This window comes from Buteo buteo, chromosome 21 (assembly GCF_964188355.1).
Source record: "Buteo buteo chromosome 21, bButBut1.hap1.1, whole genome shotgun sequence".
In the NCBI taxonomy this organism is placed as follows: Eukaryota; Metazoa; Chordata; class Aves; order Accipitriformes; family Accipitridae; genus Buteo; species Buteo buteo.
This window is the reverse complement of record NC_134191.1, coordinates 10,979,971-11,000,447: the sequence shown is the minus strand read 5'-3', so window position 1 is coordinate 11,000,447 and position 20,477 is coordinate 10,979,971. Positions and strand designations below refer to the sequence as shown.

The following is a 20,477-nucleotide window of genomic DNA, read 5'->3' as shown; positions in this document are numbered from 1 at the left end:
CAGCCATCCTCTTCACAGGGTTTGTGTGTACGGCCTGGCCTGGTGCCTTTGGGAAGAGGGGGCTCGTGTGAGGCTAACGCCTGCCTGGGATCACCTCAGGTCCTCCCCTGTGGGACTGCTGCCTCGGTGAGATTCCCTCTCCCCTTTGTGCCTTTCGTTCCCCTCTCATTGCTAGACTGTTGCCTCACTCCGGCCTCTTGACTTTCATCCTTCTTGCAGATCGCTTCTGACTTAAAGAGTTGGATTCCGCTGGTGTGTTCCAGCTCAGCCCCCACCACAGATCTGACAGGCACGTGCTCCTGTCTTCTGAAGCTGCTGGATTTAGAGCCGAACCCAGTGCCTGACCCACTGGGCCTCACGGGCAGCGTCTTCCAGTGCAGGTCATCCACGGCTCGCCTTTTTTAGGTTGTTTTCTGGGCGCGTGTCACACCGTACAGGTCATGCTTGCGTAGGCAAAGCCGGGCCGTGTCACACCGGGCTCTACTGGGCCGTACCCGGAGTCCAGCTCTCTGCTTAGTGCCTCCTTGCTATACGTCGAACTAGCCGCTTGGCTTGAACGAAAAAAGGCCCGTTGCGGCTCGTGACGTCCCGGCGGAGCCTTATTTCACCGGGCTGGCCGCTAACCAGTCCGGTGCTGCGAAGCCCCTCCTGTCACGGGGCCCTCGGGCAGGAGAGGCCGAAAGCGGCCGCGACCCCCGGGCCCGCCGAGCCCGGTCCCCGGCGCGGGGGACAGCGACCGGCGGGGCAGCTCCGGGACCGTTCCCGCACGCCCCGGCCTGGGCAGAGCGGGTCCGTCCCGGTCGGTGAGACCGGCGCGGCCGTGGGGGTGGGGGGGGGGGGGGCGCCCGGCGACCTCCCGGGCGGGAGGGGGCGAGGGTGACGCCCGGCCCCTTCCGGCGGCCGCTCTGGGCCGCGCTCTCGCTGGGCGGGGGCCGCCTGAGCCCTCGCGGCCGCCGTCGGGGAGCGCGTGCGCTCGGGGGCGCGCGGGGCGGCGCGGGGCGGCGCGGCGGGCACGCGGCGGCGGCGGCGGCGGCGGCGGCGGGCCGGCGCCATGGCGGACTACCTCATCAGCGGCGGCACCGGCTACGTGCCCGACGACGGGCTGACGGCGCAGCAGCTCTTCAGCTGCGGCGATGGGCTCACCTACAAGTGAGTGGGACCGGGACCGGGACCGGGACCGGGATCGCGGCGCGGGGCCGGCCCGGTGCGGTCGCTGACGCGTCTCCCCCTCGTTACCCTCCCTCCCTCAGCGACTTCCTCATCCTCCCGGGGTACATCGACTTCACGGCGGACCAGGTGGTGAGTAGCCGGGGCGGGGGAGCGGCCCGGTGCCCGGTGCCGCCGCTCACCACCCCCCCCCCCCGCCCGCCGCCTTCCTCCCCGCCAGGACCTGACCTCGGCGCTGACCAAGAGGATCACCCTGAAAACCCCGCTGGTCTCCTCCCCCATGGACACGGTCACCGAGGCCGGCATGGCCATCGCCATGGCGGTGAGTGCGGCCCCGCGGGGGGGCACGGCCTGCCGCCGCCCCGGGCCGGTCCCCTCCGCCGCCGTTACCGGGATGGCGGGGCGCTGGCCCGGGGCGGGGGTGGAAATGCCGTGCGAGGCACAGACCTTTCTGCTCTGGGGTCACCTCGATGCTCCAGAGATCCCTCCCCGAGGCGGCGGGCAGGCACCCCGCTCGCCCGCCCCCGGCTCTGCCGCACCGGCTACCCCGAGGGCGGCCGGGCTGGTCCAGCTCTCCGTGCCCAGCTGCTGGATCCGCCCGGGGAAGGGCCGGGGGCGGGGGGTTTGGCAGCGACTTACGGCCGCCTTTGTGTTACCAGCTCACCGGGGGAATTGGGTTCATCCACCACAACTGCACCCCGGAGTTCCAGGCTAACGAAGTGCGGAAGGTGAAGGTGAGTGGCTGGAACGGCTTCGTGGAGGTGGGCAGCGGGGTTTGGCCCTGCTGAAGGAGCTCGGAGAGGAGCTCACGGTTAAAGCGTGCCGGATCTTGGCATTTCAGAATAGTAGCGCTGCCGTGGTTGCCCGCACAAACCTCTTGTTGCGTGTTAGGAGCTGTCCACGTGCAGGCTGGGATTTGAGAACTGCCAGGCCTCCTGGCCTGGGAACATTCCCCATAATTTCAGGAAGGAGGTTAGCCTGGGAACTCTTGGGAATCTAACGCTACTTGGGGTGAGCCTTGGTGCTGGTTTGGGAGTCATCCTGTCGGTGAGCACATGGCCGGGTTGGGTGTTTGCAGACCTTTGTGAGCGGCCGCAGTAACCACCAGGCACATGTCCGGCTTCTGCTCGGTCTGGCTGTGCCGCTTAGCCTGGCTGCTGAATCTGCTTCTTTTCAGAAATACGAGCAAGGATTCATCACAGACCCCGTGGTGCTGAGCCCCAACGACCGAGTGCGAGATGTGTTTGAAGCTAAAGCTCGTCACGGATTCTGTGGGATTCCCATCACGGACAATGGGAAGATGGGGGGCAAGCTGGTTGGGATCATTTCATCTCGAGATATTGATTTCCTGAAAGAGTCGGAGCATGACTTGCCTCTTGGCGAGGTGAGAAGGGCGTGTCAGCGCCTGACGGATGCGAGCGTTGCGTTAGGAAGCAGCGTGGCTTGTGATAAGGAGAAGGGTGAGCGCGTGGCTGTGAGGATGCTGCACCAGCTGGAGGAAGCAGCTCCACGTTAGCTCTGTGGGTCCATCTTTAACTGTATTTCCAGGGGAGAGTGTCTTGTTCATTTACGTGCTCTCTGCGACTCCTGCAGTGCAGATACAGGAGAGTGGCCGTGCAGTTAGCGTTTGCATGACTCCTCCTGTGGGGTTATCTTTCAGTGTTGTGAAAGCCATCCTCTCTACAGCTGGTGCTCTTCCCTGGTTCAGTGATTAATTCCTGGTGTTCCTGGCTGCTGCTGTGGTCCCAGATAGCATGCTGGCACTGGCCAGGGCTGTAGCAGCTGTGCTGTGCCCAGCAAGCCCTCCAAGCACTGACCTTCCTTTTCTGGACTACCTTTCCCTGTATGCCTCATCTAGGCTACTTGCTCTTTAAAATAACCCCCTGAACTCGGAGACGGCAGTTTAGCCTTTATAATGCTACACCGTGAAACTCCCCTCATACAGGAGAACGTTCTCTGTGATGCCTGTGTTGATTCCTGTTAGTTCTGGCATTCCTGTTACACGAGCTGTGTAACCGTAGATCTGCGGCACTGTCAGGTTACACCACCGGTGCCTCTTGCCCAGGCTCTGCTCTTGACTCATGACTATTTTTAGCTCTTGCTGACCAAACCTGGTATCACATGCTCATCCCTGTTTGGTTTGAAATGGCCTATAAATACCTGTAACAAGAATCTTAAACCAGGAGTAGGTTATAAAAGTGCACATGGCCCTTTGAAGCGATGCTGGTCCATTCAGAGGAACCAGATAAGAATCTCCTCTCATCCTTTATGTGTGGATCATTCAGCACTGCAAAGTTGGAAGCTTGCTGCTGTTAGTGTTTGGTGCTTGCCTCTGTCACCAGGCAAGGCTAGGGAAATGAATGGTCCCCTAGATCTCTCCCTGCTCGCTGTCCAGCAGTCGTCCTACTGAGCAATTCATTGCCATCCAGTTAAACACACAGGTCTCCTGTAGCTCGGGAAGCTCATGGATCCCACAGGCTTAGGGAGCGTGTCAGGGCATGTCCGTGATTCCTCAGGCTTTTCCTGAGATGTGGGTTCTGTCACAGAGAGGATTTTGGGTGGATGCAAGCAGGGTGAACCTCTTTCCTGATGCAAAATGTCTGTTCTGGTGGTATAAATAACTAAAATGTTCCCTCTTTTCTTTGTTGTGTGCAACTAATCTACTTTCCTTGAGGATTAGAGAGTGTTCCCTTTTAGCTTTGCTGGGCCTTCTTGAGTAACCTTTTATGAGAACATCCCATGTGAACTTTGTGATCGCAGAATGCTGCGGGTGGGAAGGGACCTCGAGGTCTCTTGTCAAGCCTTCTGCTTGAGGCACGTTCAGCTGGACCAAGCTGTGTGGGGCTGTGTCTGTGTCTCCAAGGATGGAGAGATTTCACTGCCTCTCTAGGCTGCTCTTCCAGTGTTTGACCACCGTTGCGGTGAAAGCTTTTTTCTGTATACCACATCAGATGTTCCTGTGTTCCAGTTTGTGTCCATTGCCCCTTGCTGTTCCACTATGTTTTGGTGCTTGTTTGTCAAGAGCGAGCATGGGTGATCGTGTTTGTTTGGATTGAAGCGACTCCTTTGCCCTATTGACCTTGCCAGCAGCAGCGGTGGGTTATTCTGAGCAGAGCCCTTCCAGAGCCTGTGTGCTGCAGCTTGTTGTCTGAAAACAAGCTTGGGGTAGCGTTTCTGCCAGAACAGCATGGAACTCTGGAGGTGTCTCCAGCCCTTATTTGCCTGTGCTCTGTTAAAGGGGAGGGCTGCTTGGGTGACATCCCAAACGAGGGTCATCCGAGAGTCGTCCCTTGTTTCTAGGTGCTCTCCCTCAGCTTGCTGAGGCCCTCTGCCATCTCCTGTTTTCACTGCACCGATGGGTTTGGGGACTGATGGCCGCTACTTGCATGGGGACAGGCCATATGAGGCTGTTCCTGTGTGTTTCTGGAGGCGTGTTGCTGTGCTGTGGGCTTCTTTGTCTGTAGAGCACTCCCGCACGGCTGTTGCAGAGCATTTCACGTGGGCAGAGGGGTTCGGTATTTTCAGATCAGTGCGAAGGAGTTCTTGTGACTTTTTATCTTCTCCCTCCCACCAGATTATGACAAAGCGGGAGGATCTTGTTGTGGCCCCGGCTGGCGTAATGTTGAAAGAAGCAAATGAAATTCTGCAAAGGAGTAAAAAAGGTACCTGTGAATGTCTGCAAAGTGAGGGAGAGCCATGGAAGCGCTGGGCTGGGAGCAGTAGCGGGTGAATGTGGGCACGCGTCTGTCCGTGGGTGGAACACAGGAGAGCTGCGTTCCAGCACGGTGAGAGGACAGTGAGGAGAGAGTGCCCGCAGCTCTCTGCCAGGGTACAGAGTTCACATGCGTTCATCTCAAATCTGTTTGAAGTTGAGGGATTCTTGGCAGCCCAGGAGCTGAAGAGCGCCTGGCTGTCCAGCCACACATCTTCAATTTTCCATTCTGGCCTTCGCATTTTGGCACTCAGTTCAGCTCTGTTAGGGTTTGGTAGTTTGACTTTTAACACAGTGTCGTGATTCTAATTATTAAGAAAGGTGCAGTTTTTCTATGGCCAGTGTGAAAATACTGAGTCCTTCTCCAGTCCTGCAAACTCCTTGCTCTGTTTACCAAAAAAGGACTGCTGGCATCTGCGGCCAAGCAAGATTTGGTAACACACACCTCTTTGAGTCTCCACTTTGTACCAGTTGCTGCCTGCCTGATGCTCCTGGTCTGCCGCACTGCTCCAGGCTAATGTCTGTCTCCTGCAGAAATCTGCAGTGATGTTCTTTCTGTTGGTTTCAAGGCAAGCTGCCAATTGTTAATGAAGATGACGAGCTGGTGGCTATAATTGCCCGCACCGATCTCAAGAAGAACCGGGACTACCCTCTGGCTTCTAAGGATTCCAAGAAGCAGCTGCTCTGTGGTGCCGCTATTGGCACCCATGAAGATGACAAGTACCGGCTAGACCTCCTGGTGCAGGCTGGCGTGGATGCGGTAGTGCTGGTGAGCCACCCACAGGCATCACATTGGCCTGGGGGGTTTGGGTGGGCTGAGGATCTGGTCTGACTGAATCTCTCTGACAGTGGGGCAGCAGCATGGCACTTAACGTCTTCGTTACAGGCCCTTTTGTGTTAGAATATGGCAGTTTGTTGACCTCAGTCCCATTTCGGTTGGAGTCCTCAAATAAGAGGGATTCCTCTTGCCTGGGAACTTACTGACCTTTTATGTGGGGTGCATCAAAGCCCTGAAGGCTGAGGAGAGAAACATTGTCAGTTAATACAGAATCTTCTGCAAATGCTTATTGCAGTCTGCTGCCATCGTCTCTGATGTTCCTAGCTGTTTTTGAATATTTGGCTTCTTACAGTTTCCCTTCCGCTTCTTTGGTGTTTGTTACTGTGTTATTCTCTTAACTGCCTGATGTTCAGGAATGGTCAGTCCAGAGCTGCTTTGCTCGTCTCCCCTTCTGGCCTGTAAGCTTTCGGGCACAGCCGTCACTGCCTGTATTTGCACATTGTTTTCTCATTGATTGTTAGCTTGTGAGTCCACCGTGCTCTGAGGGCATGGCTGAGCAGCATTGCAGCTGGAAATATTTAACAGACACTGCGAGTTGGCTGGGTCACGGAGGCTGGCAGGGTCTGAGCACTCAGTGGTCAACATCTGGTATTTCAGCTGCTTTTCTGTGCAGCAGGGAAAGATGCATCTCCCCGCCAGCCCTGCTGGGTTTCACAAGGAACATCTACCATTTTACCTGTAGTTTGAGACAGGCCTGACGGTGTCCTGGTGGTAGAGCCAGACGGTTCTTACCTGCAGCCAGATGTGCTGCTTGTTGCCTACTGTAGAAGCCACAGGATTTAAATGTGAAGGATATTACTGAAGTCTTTACGATAAACTGCCTTGGACAGGGAAGGTACGTTCTTGTCTTGGCAGCAGTTTCTCCTCTGGTTCTGTGCTCAGTTTGGGGAGTCATCTTGCCCACTTAGCAGAGACCCCAGTAAGCAGAGTGAAGATCTGAGGCTCTTCTGGAGCTGTATTTGTAATCTTTTGCAGAAATTGTCATTGAAATTGGTTTTATTTCTGTTGCAGGATTCCTCTCAGGGGAACTCCATCTTCCAGATCAATATGATAAAATACATTAAGGAGAAATATCCCAACCTACAAGTTATTGGAGGAAATGGTAGGCATGTGTTGAAGACTGTTCTTGTCTGTAAATAACATTTGTTTCTTAGACATAGAGGGAGCTGCAGGGACGTGAATGAAACAGTCATCTTGGTAAATGTCTGTGAACTTAAAATGGTTTCCTCTGGCTTGTGGAACAGAGCAAGACCACTCTGCAGACACAGGGCAGTACCCTGCTGCTGCTACAGCTGCAAATATTTTGAAACCTTTGTTTTGCAGCACAGTGTGCTACAGTCCTCTGTAGCCTGTTACACATTAGCTTCTTTTACACACCAGTTTAAAATTTTGGATGGTAATAATAATAATGAGTATTGCTCAATGTGGAAACCTAATGGAAGTTTTCCCTGCCTGTTCACAGCAGAGTTCAGCAGTCCTTGTCTTTACCTGGCAGGTGTGTTACTGGTGCTGCTGTTAGCCTGTGCTCTGCCCTCCCTACCTGGTGTGGCCCAGAGAGTGCTTGGCACCATGCGGTGACCTCTGCTACCTCAGCCTTTGGGTGTAAACGTGTTGCATAGTAGCCTAAAGGGCCACTGTCATCTCACCCACTGGGGACAGCTGGGACAGAAACTCATGGCTGCTTTTGCAGATGGGCCTGGTAGCAGTGGACAGCCAGGCCTGGCTCTGACGCAGGCTGGTGCCCTGGGTAGGGGATGTTCGCAGCCACGGGGGAAGCACCAGGGCAGAGCAGTGTCGCATGCAAATCTGCTTGTCTCTCTTCAAACCAGTTTCTGCTCCCCACAGTTGTGACTGCTGCTCAGGCCAAGAACCTCATTGACGCAGGGGTCGATGCCCTGAGAGTCGGGATGGGCAGTGGCTCCATCTGCATCACACAGGAAGGTGAGAGAGATCAGCCATCTCCTAAATAGGCTGAAGAGAGACATCTGTTTAATAGAGATTCCCTGCTGAAAAGCAGCATAGGTGGGATGGACTTGTGCCATTGTAAGGGCAATGTCCAACAGCAAGCTATCTTTTACCTGCTTCGTCTAGGACATTCTCATCACCTGGGTCAAACCTTTGGGGTGGCAGCAGCAGCAAAGGCATTTCCCAGTACTGACTGAGACTGAGTAGAGCAGGTGTGGCACACGTGGCTTTGCCCGAAAGGAGCTGCAGGCTCGGTGTGGGATGGGGCTGGCGGGCAGCTCTGCAGGGAGAGGGTCTTGCTGGGTCCCCAGTGCTGACGGATGAAGTGCACTGGGCTGTCTGTGCTCCCTTTCCCTCTGGCAGCAGTGTGCGTGATGCTTGAGTATTGGTCTGCTGGGCTCGATGCCTTCCTGCAATTTCCAGGCCAAAATGGGATTTCTGGCCGTTGTCTCTGCAGTTAGCCGGAGCTTGTGTGGGGCAGAGGCCGTGTCACCCTTAGCTGAAAGCTGGAGAGGGGCAGCCGCAGGGCCTGGAGGAAGGCTTCCTTGAGGACAGGTTCAGTCCTGTTTTGAACCTGGCAGGTGAGGTGCAGAGAGGTGGTGCAAGGCGCTGTAGCTCACAAACACAGCCCCTCTCTGCTTTGCTCCTTGGTCCTTGCCACGGGAGGCAGCAAGAGGGTAGCTGATGGCTGAAGGCCCTGCATTAGCTCTGCTGATTCCAGCATGGAGCCTTCGAGCAGCCCTGGACCTAGGCTGCGTTCCTGCTTTGCCTGCCATGGGAGCGCTGGCTGTGGGGGGTTTCCCAGTCGGGGCAGTCTGTCTCGGGCGACCTTTCTAGGGAGGTTGTGGTGTCCTTGGGCTGATGCTTCCATGGCCCGAGCAGAACCAGGACACACGTATCGCCCTCTGGCTCTGAGGCAGAGGACCCACTGAGGCCTGCTCTGTTCTGCAGCAGAGTGAGTGTCTCCAGAGGGTGCCTCCCCTGGCTGCCGTGGGAGGTGGGGTTGGGTGCTGGTTTTGGGGAAGGAAGAGAGCAGAGGCAGAATGTGGCGCTTCACAGGAGATGTCGTTGCAAAACTCTTTAACCACAGCTCCCCAGGTTTTTGTCCCTCTTAAGGCAAGAACTCTGGCCCTTTGGGTTAGGGGGGGGTCACCTCTGTGGATGGCTGCTGGGGTAGGGTGAGCATGTGCTGTGCACAGCTGGGCCCGGCTGGCTTGGATCTGGCCTCTGGTTTGGCTCAGGCTAGGAAGGGTCTGCAAGGTCAGCTCTGTCCCACACTGTATGCTCTGCCTAGTAGCAGGTCACTGCTGGGGTCCTTTGTTCTGCTGCTGTTCTTCTGTCTCTAAAATCTGTGTGTTTGTTTTTGTTTAGCTGCTCCAAAGATCCCTCCAGACCTAAAGTCCCACAGCCCCAAATGCCCTTCTACTGTCACGGGCACCTATAGTAAGTCACTTGCCCTGTTCCCAACCCTAATTACGTGTCTTGAAGCAGGACCCTGATTTGGCTGCACATGGCCCTACTGCTTGTTTGAGAATAATTTAGCTGTAGATGCACTTGGGGTTTTGTGGCTTTGGATACTGGTTTTGAATCTGAAATGGAAGCTGAGAAGCCTTTCTGAATTCCTAAAGCAGGGTCTGAACTGTCAAAGCTGAGGGCACTCAGGCCTGTCCACCCTCCACTCCAAAATCCAGTTAGGAGCCTGACTGGGCTTTCTGACTGCATCTTCTGGATCTCTAGCCGGGCATGCCCCTGCTGATCCAGTGTTGGGAGGTGATCACTGAGCAGTCAGTCTTTGATCCTGCTCTAAATCTGGCCCCAGTTGTGGGGAAGTTGTACACTGGCTAAGCTTCACTCGAAGCTCCCTCCCCTGGGGTTACAGAGGGACTTAACTGCTTACAGCCACCTTGGCAGCTGTGTACCAGAACCATGTCTTTCCCCACCGACACCTGTGGAGAGAAAGGGCTCTTCCCCTGCCCAGCACAGGGTGCAGCGTTGTCTGCTCTGTACTTCTCCAGTGCTACCAGATCAAGTAGTCACCTGAGGCGAGCCTTGGGTTTTGCCCTTTCTCCTAGTTTTGACGCACCTCAAAGGGAAAGAGGTTTTTGTTGGAAGATCCCAGGTTTTCTCTAGCAGATGATCTTGTAGGGACACCCTTTGCAGATACACTAAAAAAGACAAACCCTCACCAGACCACTTGGCGTGTGTGTGCTCTGAACCCTGCTTTGGAAGCCTGCGCTCTGAAGCTGTGGCACTGGGCACTGGGACATTCAGAACGGTGCGATGTTCCCAGGGGCCCTGAGCCAAGCTGTTCCTTAAAGGGCTGGTCTCTCTGATTGCTCTTGTGAGGTTTCTGCAGGCCCTGCACTGTGTACAACACAATCACAGAGACTCTGGATTCTAGACCCTCCAAAATTGGGTGCTTCTCTCCACAGAGCTCTTCCCTTGCAGCGTTTTGTAGCTGCAATGTGGCCTTTAGCAGTGCAGTACCAAGCAAGACCATCTCTTTAAGACTAATGGCATTCATGTTATAGCTGGCAGACTCTCCCTGGCTGGCTGAGCCCTAGCTTAATGCCAAGTTTTGTTCGATTAAAATCAGTTCTTTCATGATCTCAGCCTGGAGTCTGGCTTCCCTCTTTCAGCAGCTGCTGCTGAGCACTGGGAGAGGAGCAACTGCAGACTCCCGGCCTCGGCAAACCTCTGCCAGGGATGTATGCTGCCAGTGCTGCTGCCAGGCAGGCTAAACCACACCTGGAGTTCACGCTCCAACGTACTAATCCTGCATGGCCATAATCTTACCCAGTGTATCGGACTAACAGTGACTGGAGAAAAGGCTTCCAGTTAATTGTGGGTAAGGGAAGTCTCCCTGAGAGAAGCTTATCTCAGTGTCCTTGCATGCCTGTGGCTGACAAATGTGTCGCCAGATGTGCCCTGTGCTGGTTTTCCCTCACGCAGTGGGAAGCCTCTTAACTGCTACCGACTGGGAAGAGCAGGTAAATCCAAAGCTAATAACTCCCTTCCCATGGGGCAGCTAAACTTGACCGAATCCTTGCTACGTTGTGGGGCAGGAACATAAATTATTTCCTGTAAGCCATCAAATCACCCTGCCCGTTTCCTTTTCCACTGCTGCATGTGTGTTTGTGAGTGTGCAGATATATATGTGTATATATATATATATATATACACATATATATACATACCAGCTCTCTCCCAGCCAGCTGCCTTTCCATGCAAGAAGGACATCATACAGCTGCTGGGTATATGGAGAAGGGGTCTGGCACCACTAGGAGGGAGTGAGCGGTGGGACATGGCTCCAGTGATGCTCTGGAGAGGGGCTTTTGGAGTCTGCTCCCCTTCTTCCCAAGCTCCCCACACGTCTGCTGTGCACCAGGACAGGCTGCGAGTCTCGGCTGATCCCAGGCATTTGGTCAAAGACCCCAGTCCCAAGGTCACCCACAGTTTTTTGGAGTAGAGGGCCATGAGGATGTCCTAGCAGGCATCTCCTGGGCATCCGCTTCTCCTGCAACTCGGCCTAGGGAAGGAGCATCCAGGGATTTGTGCGTTCCCGAGTGCTGGAGCATGTGTGTGCTGGAAGCCTAAAAGGGCCTGCTGGGGAGGGAACGCACTGCTGCATAGGAGCTGACCATTCCTCTGCTCTCTCCCTGCCCGCAGTGCTGGCGTGCGGCCGCCCCCAGGCCACGGCGGTGTACAAGGTGTCCGAATACGCCAGGAGGTTCGGCGTCCCTGTGATTGCAGATGGAGGGATCCAGACGGTTGGGCACATTGCAAAGGCCCTGGCACTCGGGGCCTCCACAGGTGAGTAGCGCATCGGGCAGCTGGGTCATGCACGTTCGTAGGGAGTCTCTTAGGAAGGGTTTCCATATGGCATTGGATTCCGGGCACAAGGGCATATACCTGCAGGTGGCTGGGGGCATGGCAGGGGTCCAGCACAGTGCTGTGCCCAGGGACCCTGAGGGTTTTGCGGTCACAGCCTTCCTGCTGCTGACATGCTGTTCTTGGTGCTCTCTTGTGCTAGTGATGATGGGCTCTCTCCTGGCTGCCACCACGGAGGCCCCAGGCGAGTACTTCTTCTCAGATGGAATTAGGCTGAAGAAATACCGTGGCATGGGCTCACTAGATGCCATGGACAAGAACTTGGGCAGCCAGAACCGGTATTTCAGGTAAGAGATGGGGCTTTGGGGCAGCAGATCAAGCTTTTGGGGCGTCTCTGCTTCATAAACTTCCTTGATTTGTGCTCCCATGCAGTGAGACAGACAAAATCAAAGTGGCCCAGGGGGTCTCTGGTGCAGTGCAGGACAAGGGCTCTATCCACAAGTTCATTCCGTACCTGATTGCTGGGATCCAGCATTCCTGCCAGGATATTGGTGCCAAGAGCCTTACCCAAGTCCGGTGAGTGCTTCCCCTTGCTTGTGCTCTGGTTAGGTCACAGTGCTGCCATTTGGGGTCCCTGGGCAAGCTGTACCCAAGCTGCAGTGTGTTCTGCGTGGCCTGACCTTGCTGTAGCTCTCTTCCCTCATCTCCAGTGCACACTGTGTCATAGATTTGCCAGCCCCAGGGATGCAGGAGCATGGTGTCTTGTGGCATATTCAGCTGGCTGGGCTTGAAATGTTGGGGTTACCTTACTCTGCCTGGCTCTTAAGAGCACAGCAAAGACCATTCTGGCTGCAGCTGGAGGAACCAGTGTCCCTCGTCCCAGCTGCTCCAGCTGAATGTGTGCCAAAGCACTGTCTTTCCTGGATGCTGGCTGGCTTGTGACGGGTGTCCTTCCCCCTCAGAGCCATGATGTACTCGGGAGAGCTGAAGTTTGAGAAGAGGACGACGTCTGCCCAGGTGGAAGGAGGGGTGCATGGCCTCCACTCGTAAGTGCTGCTGGCGGGACCTGTCTCCCCGGGATGGGTGTCACAGAGAGTTAAGCGCAGCCGTCTGGTGCCTCAGCTGCCTTGCCACTGGCTTGGCATGCTGCTGGCTTCACCTGCCACTGCGCAGCTGGGCTGAGCCGCAGCATGTTGTCTGGCGTGGGCCAGCACTCCTCTCGCAGCCGGGCATGAGCAGAGGAGCTGGTCCCTGCCAGTGTACCATGGGCTGGCAGGGCAGGAGCCATTCCTAACTGCGCCTTTGGTCCTTGCCCTCGGTGAGGTGGGTCGGTAAAAGGTCCCTCTGGTTTGCTGCTCCCTTCACAGGTATGAGAAGCGCCTCTTCTGAAGGAGGTCCATCTGTGTCTGTCATCGTGCCACTCAGCCTTGCGCCACCCTGTGCGGGAGCTGCTCTTGCTGTAGAAGTGCCATTACTCTGTGGGCTGCCTGGAGCTCCCTGTGTCCCTTGGCTGCTTCATCACCACGTGAGAGGGCCCACCTGCCACCCAGAAGTAGTGATCCTGGGCTGGCACCTGGAGCCTTGCACGTGTTGGCCATGTTTTACAATAAAAGAGGAAAAGATGTGCAGTTGGTGTCAGCCCAGAGCCCTTCTTCCTTCTGTACTGCCCTTGTTCTACTTCCTTCACTCTCTTCTTCGCTTCCTGCACCTTCTCAGGAGCAGCTGATGGCCCCAGAAGGGACATGGTGTGCATGAGGGGGAACGGGGAGGGGACAGCCCCAAGACAGGGCTGAGTGGGTAATGCAGTGCTGGGTGTTTAAAAAAACCCCTTCATCAGCACAGAAAACAAGTGGCTGCTGGGCAAGAAGGCGATACTGCTGGGAGCACATGCCCCAGCAGCTGCACCCCCTTGGGCTGGTCGATGTGGGTGGTACAGATCACTTGCCCAGGCTTCCTCTATAGTTTGTTTGCCAAAAGGTGTGTGGACAATTAACTTGGAATGGCAGGGGATTATAAAGGAGCTGGCGGTTGCATTTCTGCACTCCTGACCAGTGCAAACCTTCCTGGCTTGGCTGGATTACCTGTGCTTGCAACACCACGTGACTAAGGTATTTTCCACCTGTATCAGTGGTGTGTGTCGTGTCATTTCCCCCCCCCCCAACCACATGCAAATTCACTCCAGCTGAAGAGCGCATTTACCATCAAGGTTTTGTGTTGCTAATGTTTTTGACTGAAAAGAAAAAAAAAAAAAAATCACTCTGCAGCACGGTGACATCAAATTACATTTACACATGCTAAAACCAGAGCCTCGAATTACAACATAATTGTGTCAGACATTCACTAATGCAGCTGACTCAGGGCTGGGGACTGCAGCCACGTCCCTCACCCGCTCCTTGGGCCTGTGGAGGTGACAGGGTTTGGGGGACAAGACTGTGATCAGGTACATGTACCCCAGTCCCAGGGGTGGCATCCACAACCACGTCCCAGTGCAAGGTTAGGGGGGACAACAGGACAGTGACCCTCTCCATGTCCCCTGCTTGAGCTGAGCCTGCAGGGAGGTGGGGTGCAGCATCCAGGGACCACCTGCAGCTCGAGGCTTCACAAGGGACAGCAGCACTGCGGGGCGGCACAAAACCCCACAGGAGAGCCCGGGACAGGCCAGTGCCAGCTGGGACCCACCAGTTGCCGGTGCCAGCCGTGCTCAGGAGCTGCTGGCAGGTGGCACCCCTGGCACCACACATGCTGCCCAGGGAGCAGCCACAGCCCATCCCCACCACCCAGCCAGCTCCACAGGGCAGCAAGCACACACACCATCAGTGCATTATAGCCTTGCTCTGCTGTGCATTAACCACTACGCAATTGCTTTGTACTTCCAATTTACATGTATTTCCCTTGTGGAGCCCCAAACGTGCCCGGGGGCGTGCAGCTCACCCCACCAGCCTCTACCCTGCCTTGGGACAATGGCTTCTTGCTGCCAAGGCACCCGGCACCACCTCGGCAGAACCACCTCGGCAGAACGGCAGGGCTGTGGGTGAGGTGCTGCCAGCAATGCTCATGCCTCGTGCCATGCCCTGCAGCCCCCAGCCCAGACTGGGCAAGGAGGCCGAGAAGCCAGGGACTTTGGGGCAGAGCAGAGCCCACACATTTCACAGCACCTTCCTGTGTGCAGAGTCACTACCCAGCCAGCAGCTCCAACAGTTTAGTCCAAAGCATTTCTCCACCGGGAGTGATGACGCTTGGGAGCTTCAGGCAGGCAAGGGAAAAGCTGCTCAGCTCGCGGCCGTGGCAGGCAGCACCTACATCCCCTTGTAGGTGCCCCGTGGAGGGATGAGCCCAGCAGCTGCCACGCGCTTTTCACTGGTTAGGAAGTTGAAGGTTGCACATGCGTTTGGCTGTGAAATAGAAAAGGGAGGCAGTGAAGCCCTAGTCCTCTGGCAGGAGATGCAGCCTTTCCCCACCGGGCACACAACCCCCTCCCTCCTGTCCGTCCTTGGGCAGGCAGAGCCTAGGGGGGATTCCCAGTGCCACCTCCTCCCCTTTCACTGAGGTGCTGCCTGTATGCACCCCTCTGCACACCCCTCCTCACCGTGTCCTGCACTTCCACAGCAATCCCGCTCTCCCGCATGTGCTTCAGCATGGCAGGGTGGAGCCGCTCCACCCTGTCTCCTGTGCCCAGCACCAGGATCTCTGCAACCAGGACATGACCGCTGGCAAGGGTGGGCAGGGCTGCACTCGGGCTGCCTCGGCCCGGACCTGCCCTCCCTGCAGGGACCAACAGCTTCCCCACAGCCGCCCCTACAGGACCCCAAACGAGGAGGAAGCCCACCCTGCTGCACCCCTCCTGCCCCGCGGCGCCCCTCCAGCTGCTGCTGCAGAGCAGAGGGATGCCAGAGAGCAGTTCTTTCCCCCAAAATGCTGGCGGGGTGCTGCGGGGTGGGCTGGGGCAGACCTGCACTGGCCCCGAGGGGCAGCCAGGCCCTGACAGCCCGCCACAGCTCAGGAGCCAGCTCAGGCAGGCTGTGACAGCATAGGGCCCTGGCCGCCCCACGTACCTATTTGAGGCTCCAGCAGCCGGAACAGCGACAGACTCTCATGCGAGATGTCCCTGTAGGAGCCAACCTGCGGGGACACCAAGGGCACTGAGTGGGGCAGACCCCCCGGGGTGCTTGCCCACAGCGTGGGTGGGGGCCAAGCGGCCCAGGCCCCACCGCCAGGCACTCACGTTCCACTGGAGGATGGTGCGGGGCAGGACGGCGCAGGGTCCCACCACCAGGTCCCCGCTGATGGTGAAGCCGCGGCTGCTATAGCCCTCGATGAACATGGTGTTGGGGGACTCCGGTTCCAGCACCGTCACCCGTGTCCGCTGGTAGAGTTCGTCGTCCGCTGGTGTGAGGCGGTGAGCCCGGCACGGCGGCCTGCGGGGACGGGGGAGCGGCAGGGATACACGGGGCCCACGGCCAGCCCTACAGCCACCCCGCAGCGAGCCCCACGGATGGCCCACAGCTACTCCCGGCAGCCCCACAGAGAACCACAGAGAACCCCACAGACACCCCCGGCAGCCCCACAGAGAACCCCACGGCCACCCTCGGCAATCCCACAGAGAACCCCACCGCTACCCCCGGCAGCCCCACGGCCACCGCCCCCGGGTCCACACAGCGGTCTACCCCCGGCCCAGGGTGACCTCCAGAGCCCCGGTGCCCGTACCCGCCCGCCGCCCGCCGCGCCGCCGGTCCCAGCAGCCTCAGAGCCGCCACCGCCATGGCCGCCGCGCCACCGGAAGCGCAGAGAGGCCCCGCCCCCTCGCCGCGCTCCGCCCCGCCCCGCTCGCGCCCCCTGGCGGCCGGCGCCGGCGCCGCTGACCGGGCTGGGACAGCGGCCCCGGGGGCGGGAGCGGGGCCGGCCCGGGGCCCCCCGGGGCTCCCACCTCCTGCCGGGGGGGGGCGGCGGGGAGGGACACACACACCCCCCCCCACCACCACCACCCTCCTCCTCCTCCTCCGGGCCCGGGCCCGCCCCGACCTGGTGCGCCCGGGGCGGGCTGCGGCCGGCGCCGGAGCGAAACCGAAAGCGGCGGCGGGGCAGGGAGCGGCACGGCGGGTGCGGGGCGCCGGGGGGGGTGGTGGTGGTGGTGGAGGGGGGGCGGGCACCGCGGGCTGCGCTGCTTCGGCCCTGCCCCCCCGGCGGCGCCGGGGGTCCCGCCCCGGGCGCCCCGATCCCCGCCGCCGCGGAGGGCCGCGGACCGGCCCGAGCTGCTGCGCCGGAGGCTGCGGGGCCGGAGGTGAGAGGGGAGCGGGCGGCTCCCGGTCCAGGGTCCCCGCCACCCCGCGGGGCGGCCGGGCCGGGCGGCGGGGAGGGAGCGGGACCGGGGCTCGGCCGCGCTCCCGTCCCGCAGCCGCGGGGCGCCCGCCCGCCCACCGCCTGGCCCCCGGGCCCGGCCCCGCCGGTCCCCCGGGGCTGCCCCCGGGCTCGGCCCGGCTCCCCGGCCTCCCTGCTGCGCCCCCGGCACGGCTCTGCCCCGGTCCCGTGCCCCCGGCACGGCGTGCCCTACCGTGGGACAGCTGCCGCTAGCGGGGGCTGAGACCCCCGAGCCTGAGGACGGCCGGCGGCCGCGTCCCTCTTCCCCCTCTCCTCCGTGTCACGCTCGGCGGGGCTGGTGGCAGCGGGTGGCGGGGGACCGGGGGGTCACGGGGGTGCCCTGGGGCCGGGGACCCATGCCCCCCACCCTGCGCCACCCAGCCGAGGCCAGCCAGAGCCCCGACACGGCGGGGGTTACCGGGAAGCTCCCCGGCATCGGCGACGGCACCTTTCCCGCCGTCACGCCGTGGCGTGCTGGGGTGGGGAGGCGTCGGGAATCCCCACAGACCAGCACCCTCCGTCAACGGCAGGGTCCCGGGTCCCCCCTTGGTGAGCACCGCCTGGAGCCGGTGGGGTTCCCCACACGGTTTCACTTCCCCCCCGTGGCGTGTGCCCGAGGGCCGCCTCGCCGGGGCTGGGCGGCAGATTCCGGAGGCGCTGGAGGCGCTGGCGGCAGCCAGGGCCGTGCCGTGCCGCCGCCGCCGCCGGGCGCAGGTGCCGGGGCGGGTGCCCTCCCTCGGGGACGGCTCGGGTTTCCGGGCCCCACTGGGGGCTGCTGGGCTGGCACCAGATGCTCCAGCCCCACCGGGGCTTTGTTCGGAGCAGTTTCCTTTTGGCTCAGCCCTGCCGCCCTCCCCTTGGCACCAGGCCCGCTGCGCGGGGGGAGCCCGCGGCACAACCCCAGCCTCTGCCGGCACCCCCAGCCACAAGCGGCCCGGCTGCGGCTCCCACGCAGCTCATCCGTCCCGGTCCCCGGCGGTAAGTAGCCCTCTCCCCCTTCGGCCCGCCGGCCGCCCCAGTGTCAGGGTGGCACGGCGGTGGCCCCCGTGCCCGTCCCTCCACGGCGCCGGCGCGGGCAACGGAATCCCAAAAGCAGCTGTCCCCGCTGCGCCCAGCTGCCCTGGGGTTTCGTTACCCGCGCTCCCGCCCCCGCCTCGCCCCACGCGCCCCCCACCCTGCTGCCCGCCGCCGCCCCACGCCGGGCCAGGCACTGGGCAAGAGCCGCTTGCCCCACTCCAACCCCTCCATAGGGCTGGGGCAGCGTGTGGGGGCCACACTGGGAGAAGGGGGGGGTGTCGGGATGGGGGGGTCACCGGTGCCCAGCCTCGCAGCTCAGTCCCCTGCGCTGGGGCTGGGGGCTCTCCAGGGGTCTCGTGCCCCCGACGGCTAAAAGTAGCAGCTCGTTTCCTGGGGACTAACTGCCGGGGCGAGCGTGCCGAGTGGCAGCCCTGGCTGCTGGCCACAGCGTGGATGTGGCCACCTGCGCCGGGGCGGTGCAGGTCGTGAGATGCTGCACGAGCTTCCTGCCACCGCCGTCCCCCGACAGGCTCTCCCCGGCCCCCCGCAGTCCCCCAGTGCCAGGAGGGGCGAGCGGTGGCCTGGGCAGGATCCGTCCCTCGGAGAGAGACGGCTTTGGAATGACACGATCACTCCCGCTGAGCGGGCAGCCAGAGAGCCATCGGGGATGTCGTGTCTGTCCAAAGCTCTTTCGGCGCCTCCGAGAGCCTCCCCCCCCCCGGGGCCGCCGTGCTGCCAGGCCTCACATGGGCTGCCTGCGGGGACCCCCGGCGCTCTGGCGACGGGGACGGATCCAGCCTGGACCCCAATGTAAGCGGTGACACAAGGTCCGAGTGCGCTCCCAGCCCGTGCTGGTGCGTCCCCCCCGGCCGGCCGGGCAGGGGTCCCCGGGCGGCTCCTGCCCTGCGGACAGTCAGCAGTTGGTCTGGTGTGAGCAGCGATTCTCAGATCACCTCTTGGCTGTGGGTGGCGCAGGGAGCACCCCACCGTGGCACGGCCCCACACTGCCCCGGGGGGGACACGCAGCTGCTCCCCCAAGCTGGGGCGCACGTCCCCACTCCTGCCCCGGGGCTGTGGGTTCGCAATGGCTGCGGGCTGCAGCCCCGGGGGGTTCAGAGCTGCCTGCGGAGCCCCAAAACGAGTTGCTGAGTTCCCAGCAGAGCCGTGCTGCCAGGATCTGCCCTCGCCCTGGCCCCCTCCCTGCACACAAGCCCCAGAGGAACCGGTTTGGGCCCTGTGGGCAGAGTGGCCTCCCCCCCCCCCCCCAGCCTCGTGGGGAGGCCACAAAGGGAAGGACGGGGAGGGAGGTCCCCAGCTCTGTGGGGACACGTGTTCCATGCTGCTGCTGCTGCTGCTGCAGGGGGGGTTTGGTGCTTCCTGGATACCAAGGAGGTCGGGTGGCACGGGGGCTGGGGTGTGGAAGGCCCTTGCCCCTGTCCCCAGATCAGACAGCCCCGGAGGGGAGCAATAGCCCCTGCTGCCTGCGCTTGTTCAGGGAGTCAGGTGGCAGCACGGACCCTCCGCTCTTTCAAATCTGTGCTTGAGATGTCACCGCCATGGAGGAACTCGGCTCTGCAGATGTAATCAAGACCATGATGGCGTAATCTAGTCCTTTTCATCTCCTTCCTCCTGGGGCTGATGAGCCGGACACTTTGCTAATGTGCTGGGCGGGAGGGCAGCTCCTCACACCCATCCTTCCCGCTGGGGCCAGCGGAGCAGCCAGAGCTGGGGCAGCGAGCAGGCTCCGAGGAGGGCACGGCAGGGCACGCGCCCAGAGCTGCTCATTGCCCTTCGCTGAGCAGAGCCCAGCTGCGGTGGCAAGAGCTGATGATGCTCCTCACCCATCTTGTCACGCCCCCAGCCAAGCCCTGGGGGCCTCGTGGGCGGCGAGGTTGAACTGGCAAGCTTGGGTCTGCCAGTCACCCTGTGCCCACAGCCTTACGCCCTCCAGTCCATCCAAAACCACCTGCCCGCCACTGCCCAGGGATGCCAAACCCGATCCCAGGACCCCTCGCTCCCCAGCGGCCTGGGGACAGCCTGGGCCTTCCAGCTGAGCCATGTCATGCCAGCAGCTTGGCCGCACTTACTGCCCTGGGCAGCCCGTTTCACCCGCAGTGGTGGCGGCCGCCCAGGCCCGTCTAACCCCGGCACAGCCTCTGGCCCTCCCGCTTCCGCTCGGTTGCCAGTGGTTTCGGTTCTGGGCCCCACCAGCGCTTGGGGACAGGCAGGAACAGCCCTGAGGGGGCTGAGGAGTGGTGCCCCCTCCTCTCCGGGCTGGAGCAGCCCCCGGTCGCCAGCCCAGGAGTGCGGGGGGAGCCCCAGCAGCCCGCGCTCGGCCCTGCCTGCGATCGCCCCCACGGCCTCCCCTCAGGGTGTCATCGCTGGGCTCTGCCGCTGCCAGGCCACGCTGAGGTGAGGCTGTGCCGGGGCTTGTGACGGGTCGGGCCCCCCCCCCAGAGGCCTTTGCGGAGGGTGGCAGTGCCTGGGCACACCGGCCCCCGGCCCCGGCTGCTCCCTCTCGGCCCGCCGAGCCCCACCGCGCTCCCCGGGCAGCCCCCGCCCGCCACACTCATCATGGCGGCCCTGCGCTGC

General features: G+C 60.6%; 2 protein-coding genes across 4 annotated transcripts; one reads left to right on the top strand and one right to left on the bottom strand.

Moving 5' to 3' along the window:
* Positions 1-979: 979 nt before the first annotated feature.
* On the top strand, positions 980-13,141 carry IMPDH2 (inosine monophosphate dehydrogenase 2). Of its 2 annotated transcripts, XM_075052830.1 has the most exons (15): positions 980-1,149; positions 1,251-1,299; positions 1,388-1,489; positions 1,827-1,901; positions 2,345-2,551; positions 4,742-4,829; positions 5,449-5,648; positions 6,729-6,819; positions 7,563-7,658; positions 9,054-9,125; positions 11,352-11,495; positions 11,716-11,860; positions 11,946-12,089; positions 12,476-12,559; positions 12,881-13,141. In XM_075052830.1, exons 1-15 carry the CDS (start codon positions 1,052-1,054, stop codon positions 12,900-12,902), a joined length of 1,617 nt encoding a protein of 538 aa, XP_074908931.1. In that variant the 5' UTR covers positions 980-1,051; the 3' UTR covers positions 12,903-13,141. The 2 variants fall into 2 exon arrangements, with proteins under 2 accessions (XP_074908931.1, XP_074908932.1); XM_075052831.1 differs by lacking the exon at positions 9,054-9,125 and having other exon boundaries at positions 981-1,149.
* Positions 13,142-13,777: 636 nt separating this feature from the next.
* On the bottom strand, positions 13,778-16,658 carry NDUFAF3 (NADH:ubiquinone oxidoreductase complex assembly factor 3). Of its 2 annotated transcripts, none has more exons than XM_075052832.1 (5): positions 16,533-16,658; positions 15,736-15,928; positions 15,566-15,632; positions 15,100-15,200; positions 13,778-14,905 (listed from the first exon to the last, which is right to left on the bottom strand). In XM_075052832.1, the coding sequence occupies exons 2-5, from the start codon at positions 15,832-15,834 to the stop codon at positions 14,810-14,812; spliced, it is 363 nt and encodes a 120-aa protein (XP_074908933.1). In that variant the 5' UTR covers positions 15,835-15,928; positions 16,533-16,658; the 3' UTR covers positions 13,778-14,809. The 2 variants fall into 2 exon arrangements, with proteins under 2 accessions (XP_074908933.1, XP_074908935.1); XM_075052834.1 differs by lacking the exon at positions 16,533-16,658 and adding an exon at positions 16,218-16,328.
* Positions 16,659-20,477: the final 3,819 nt, after the last annotated feature.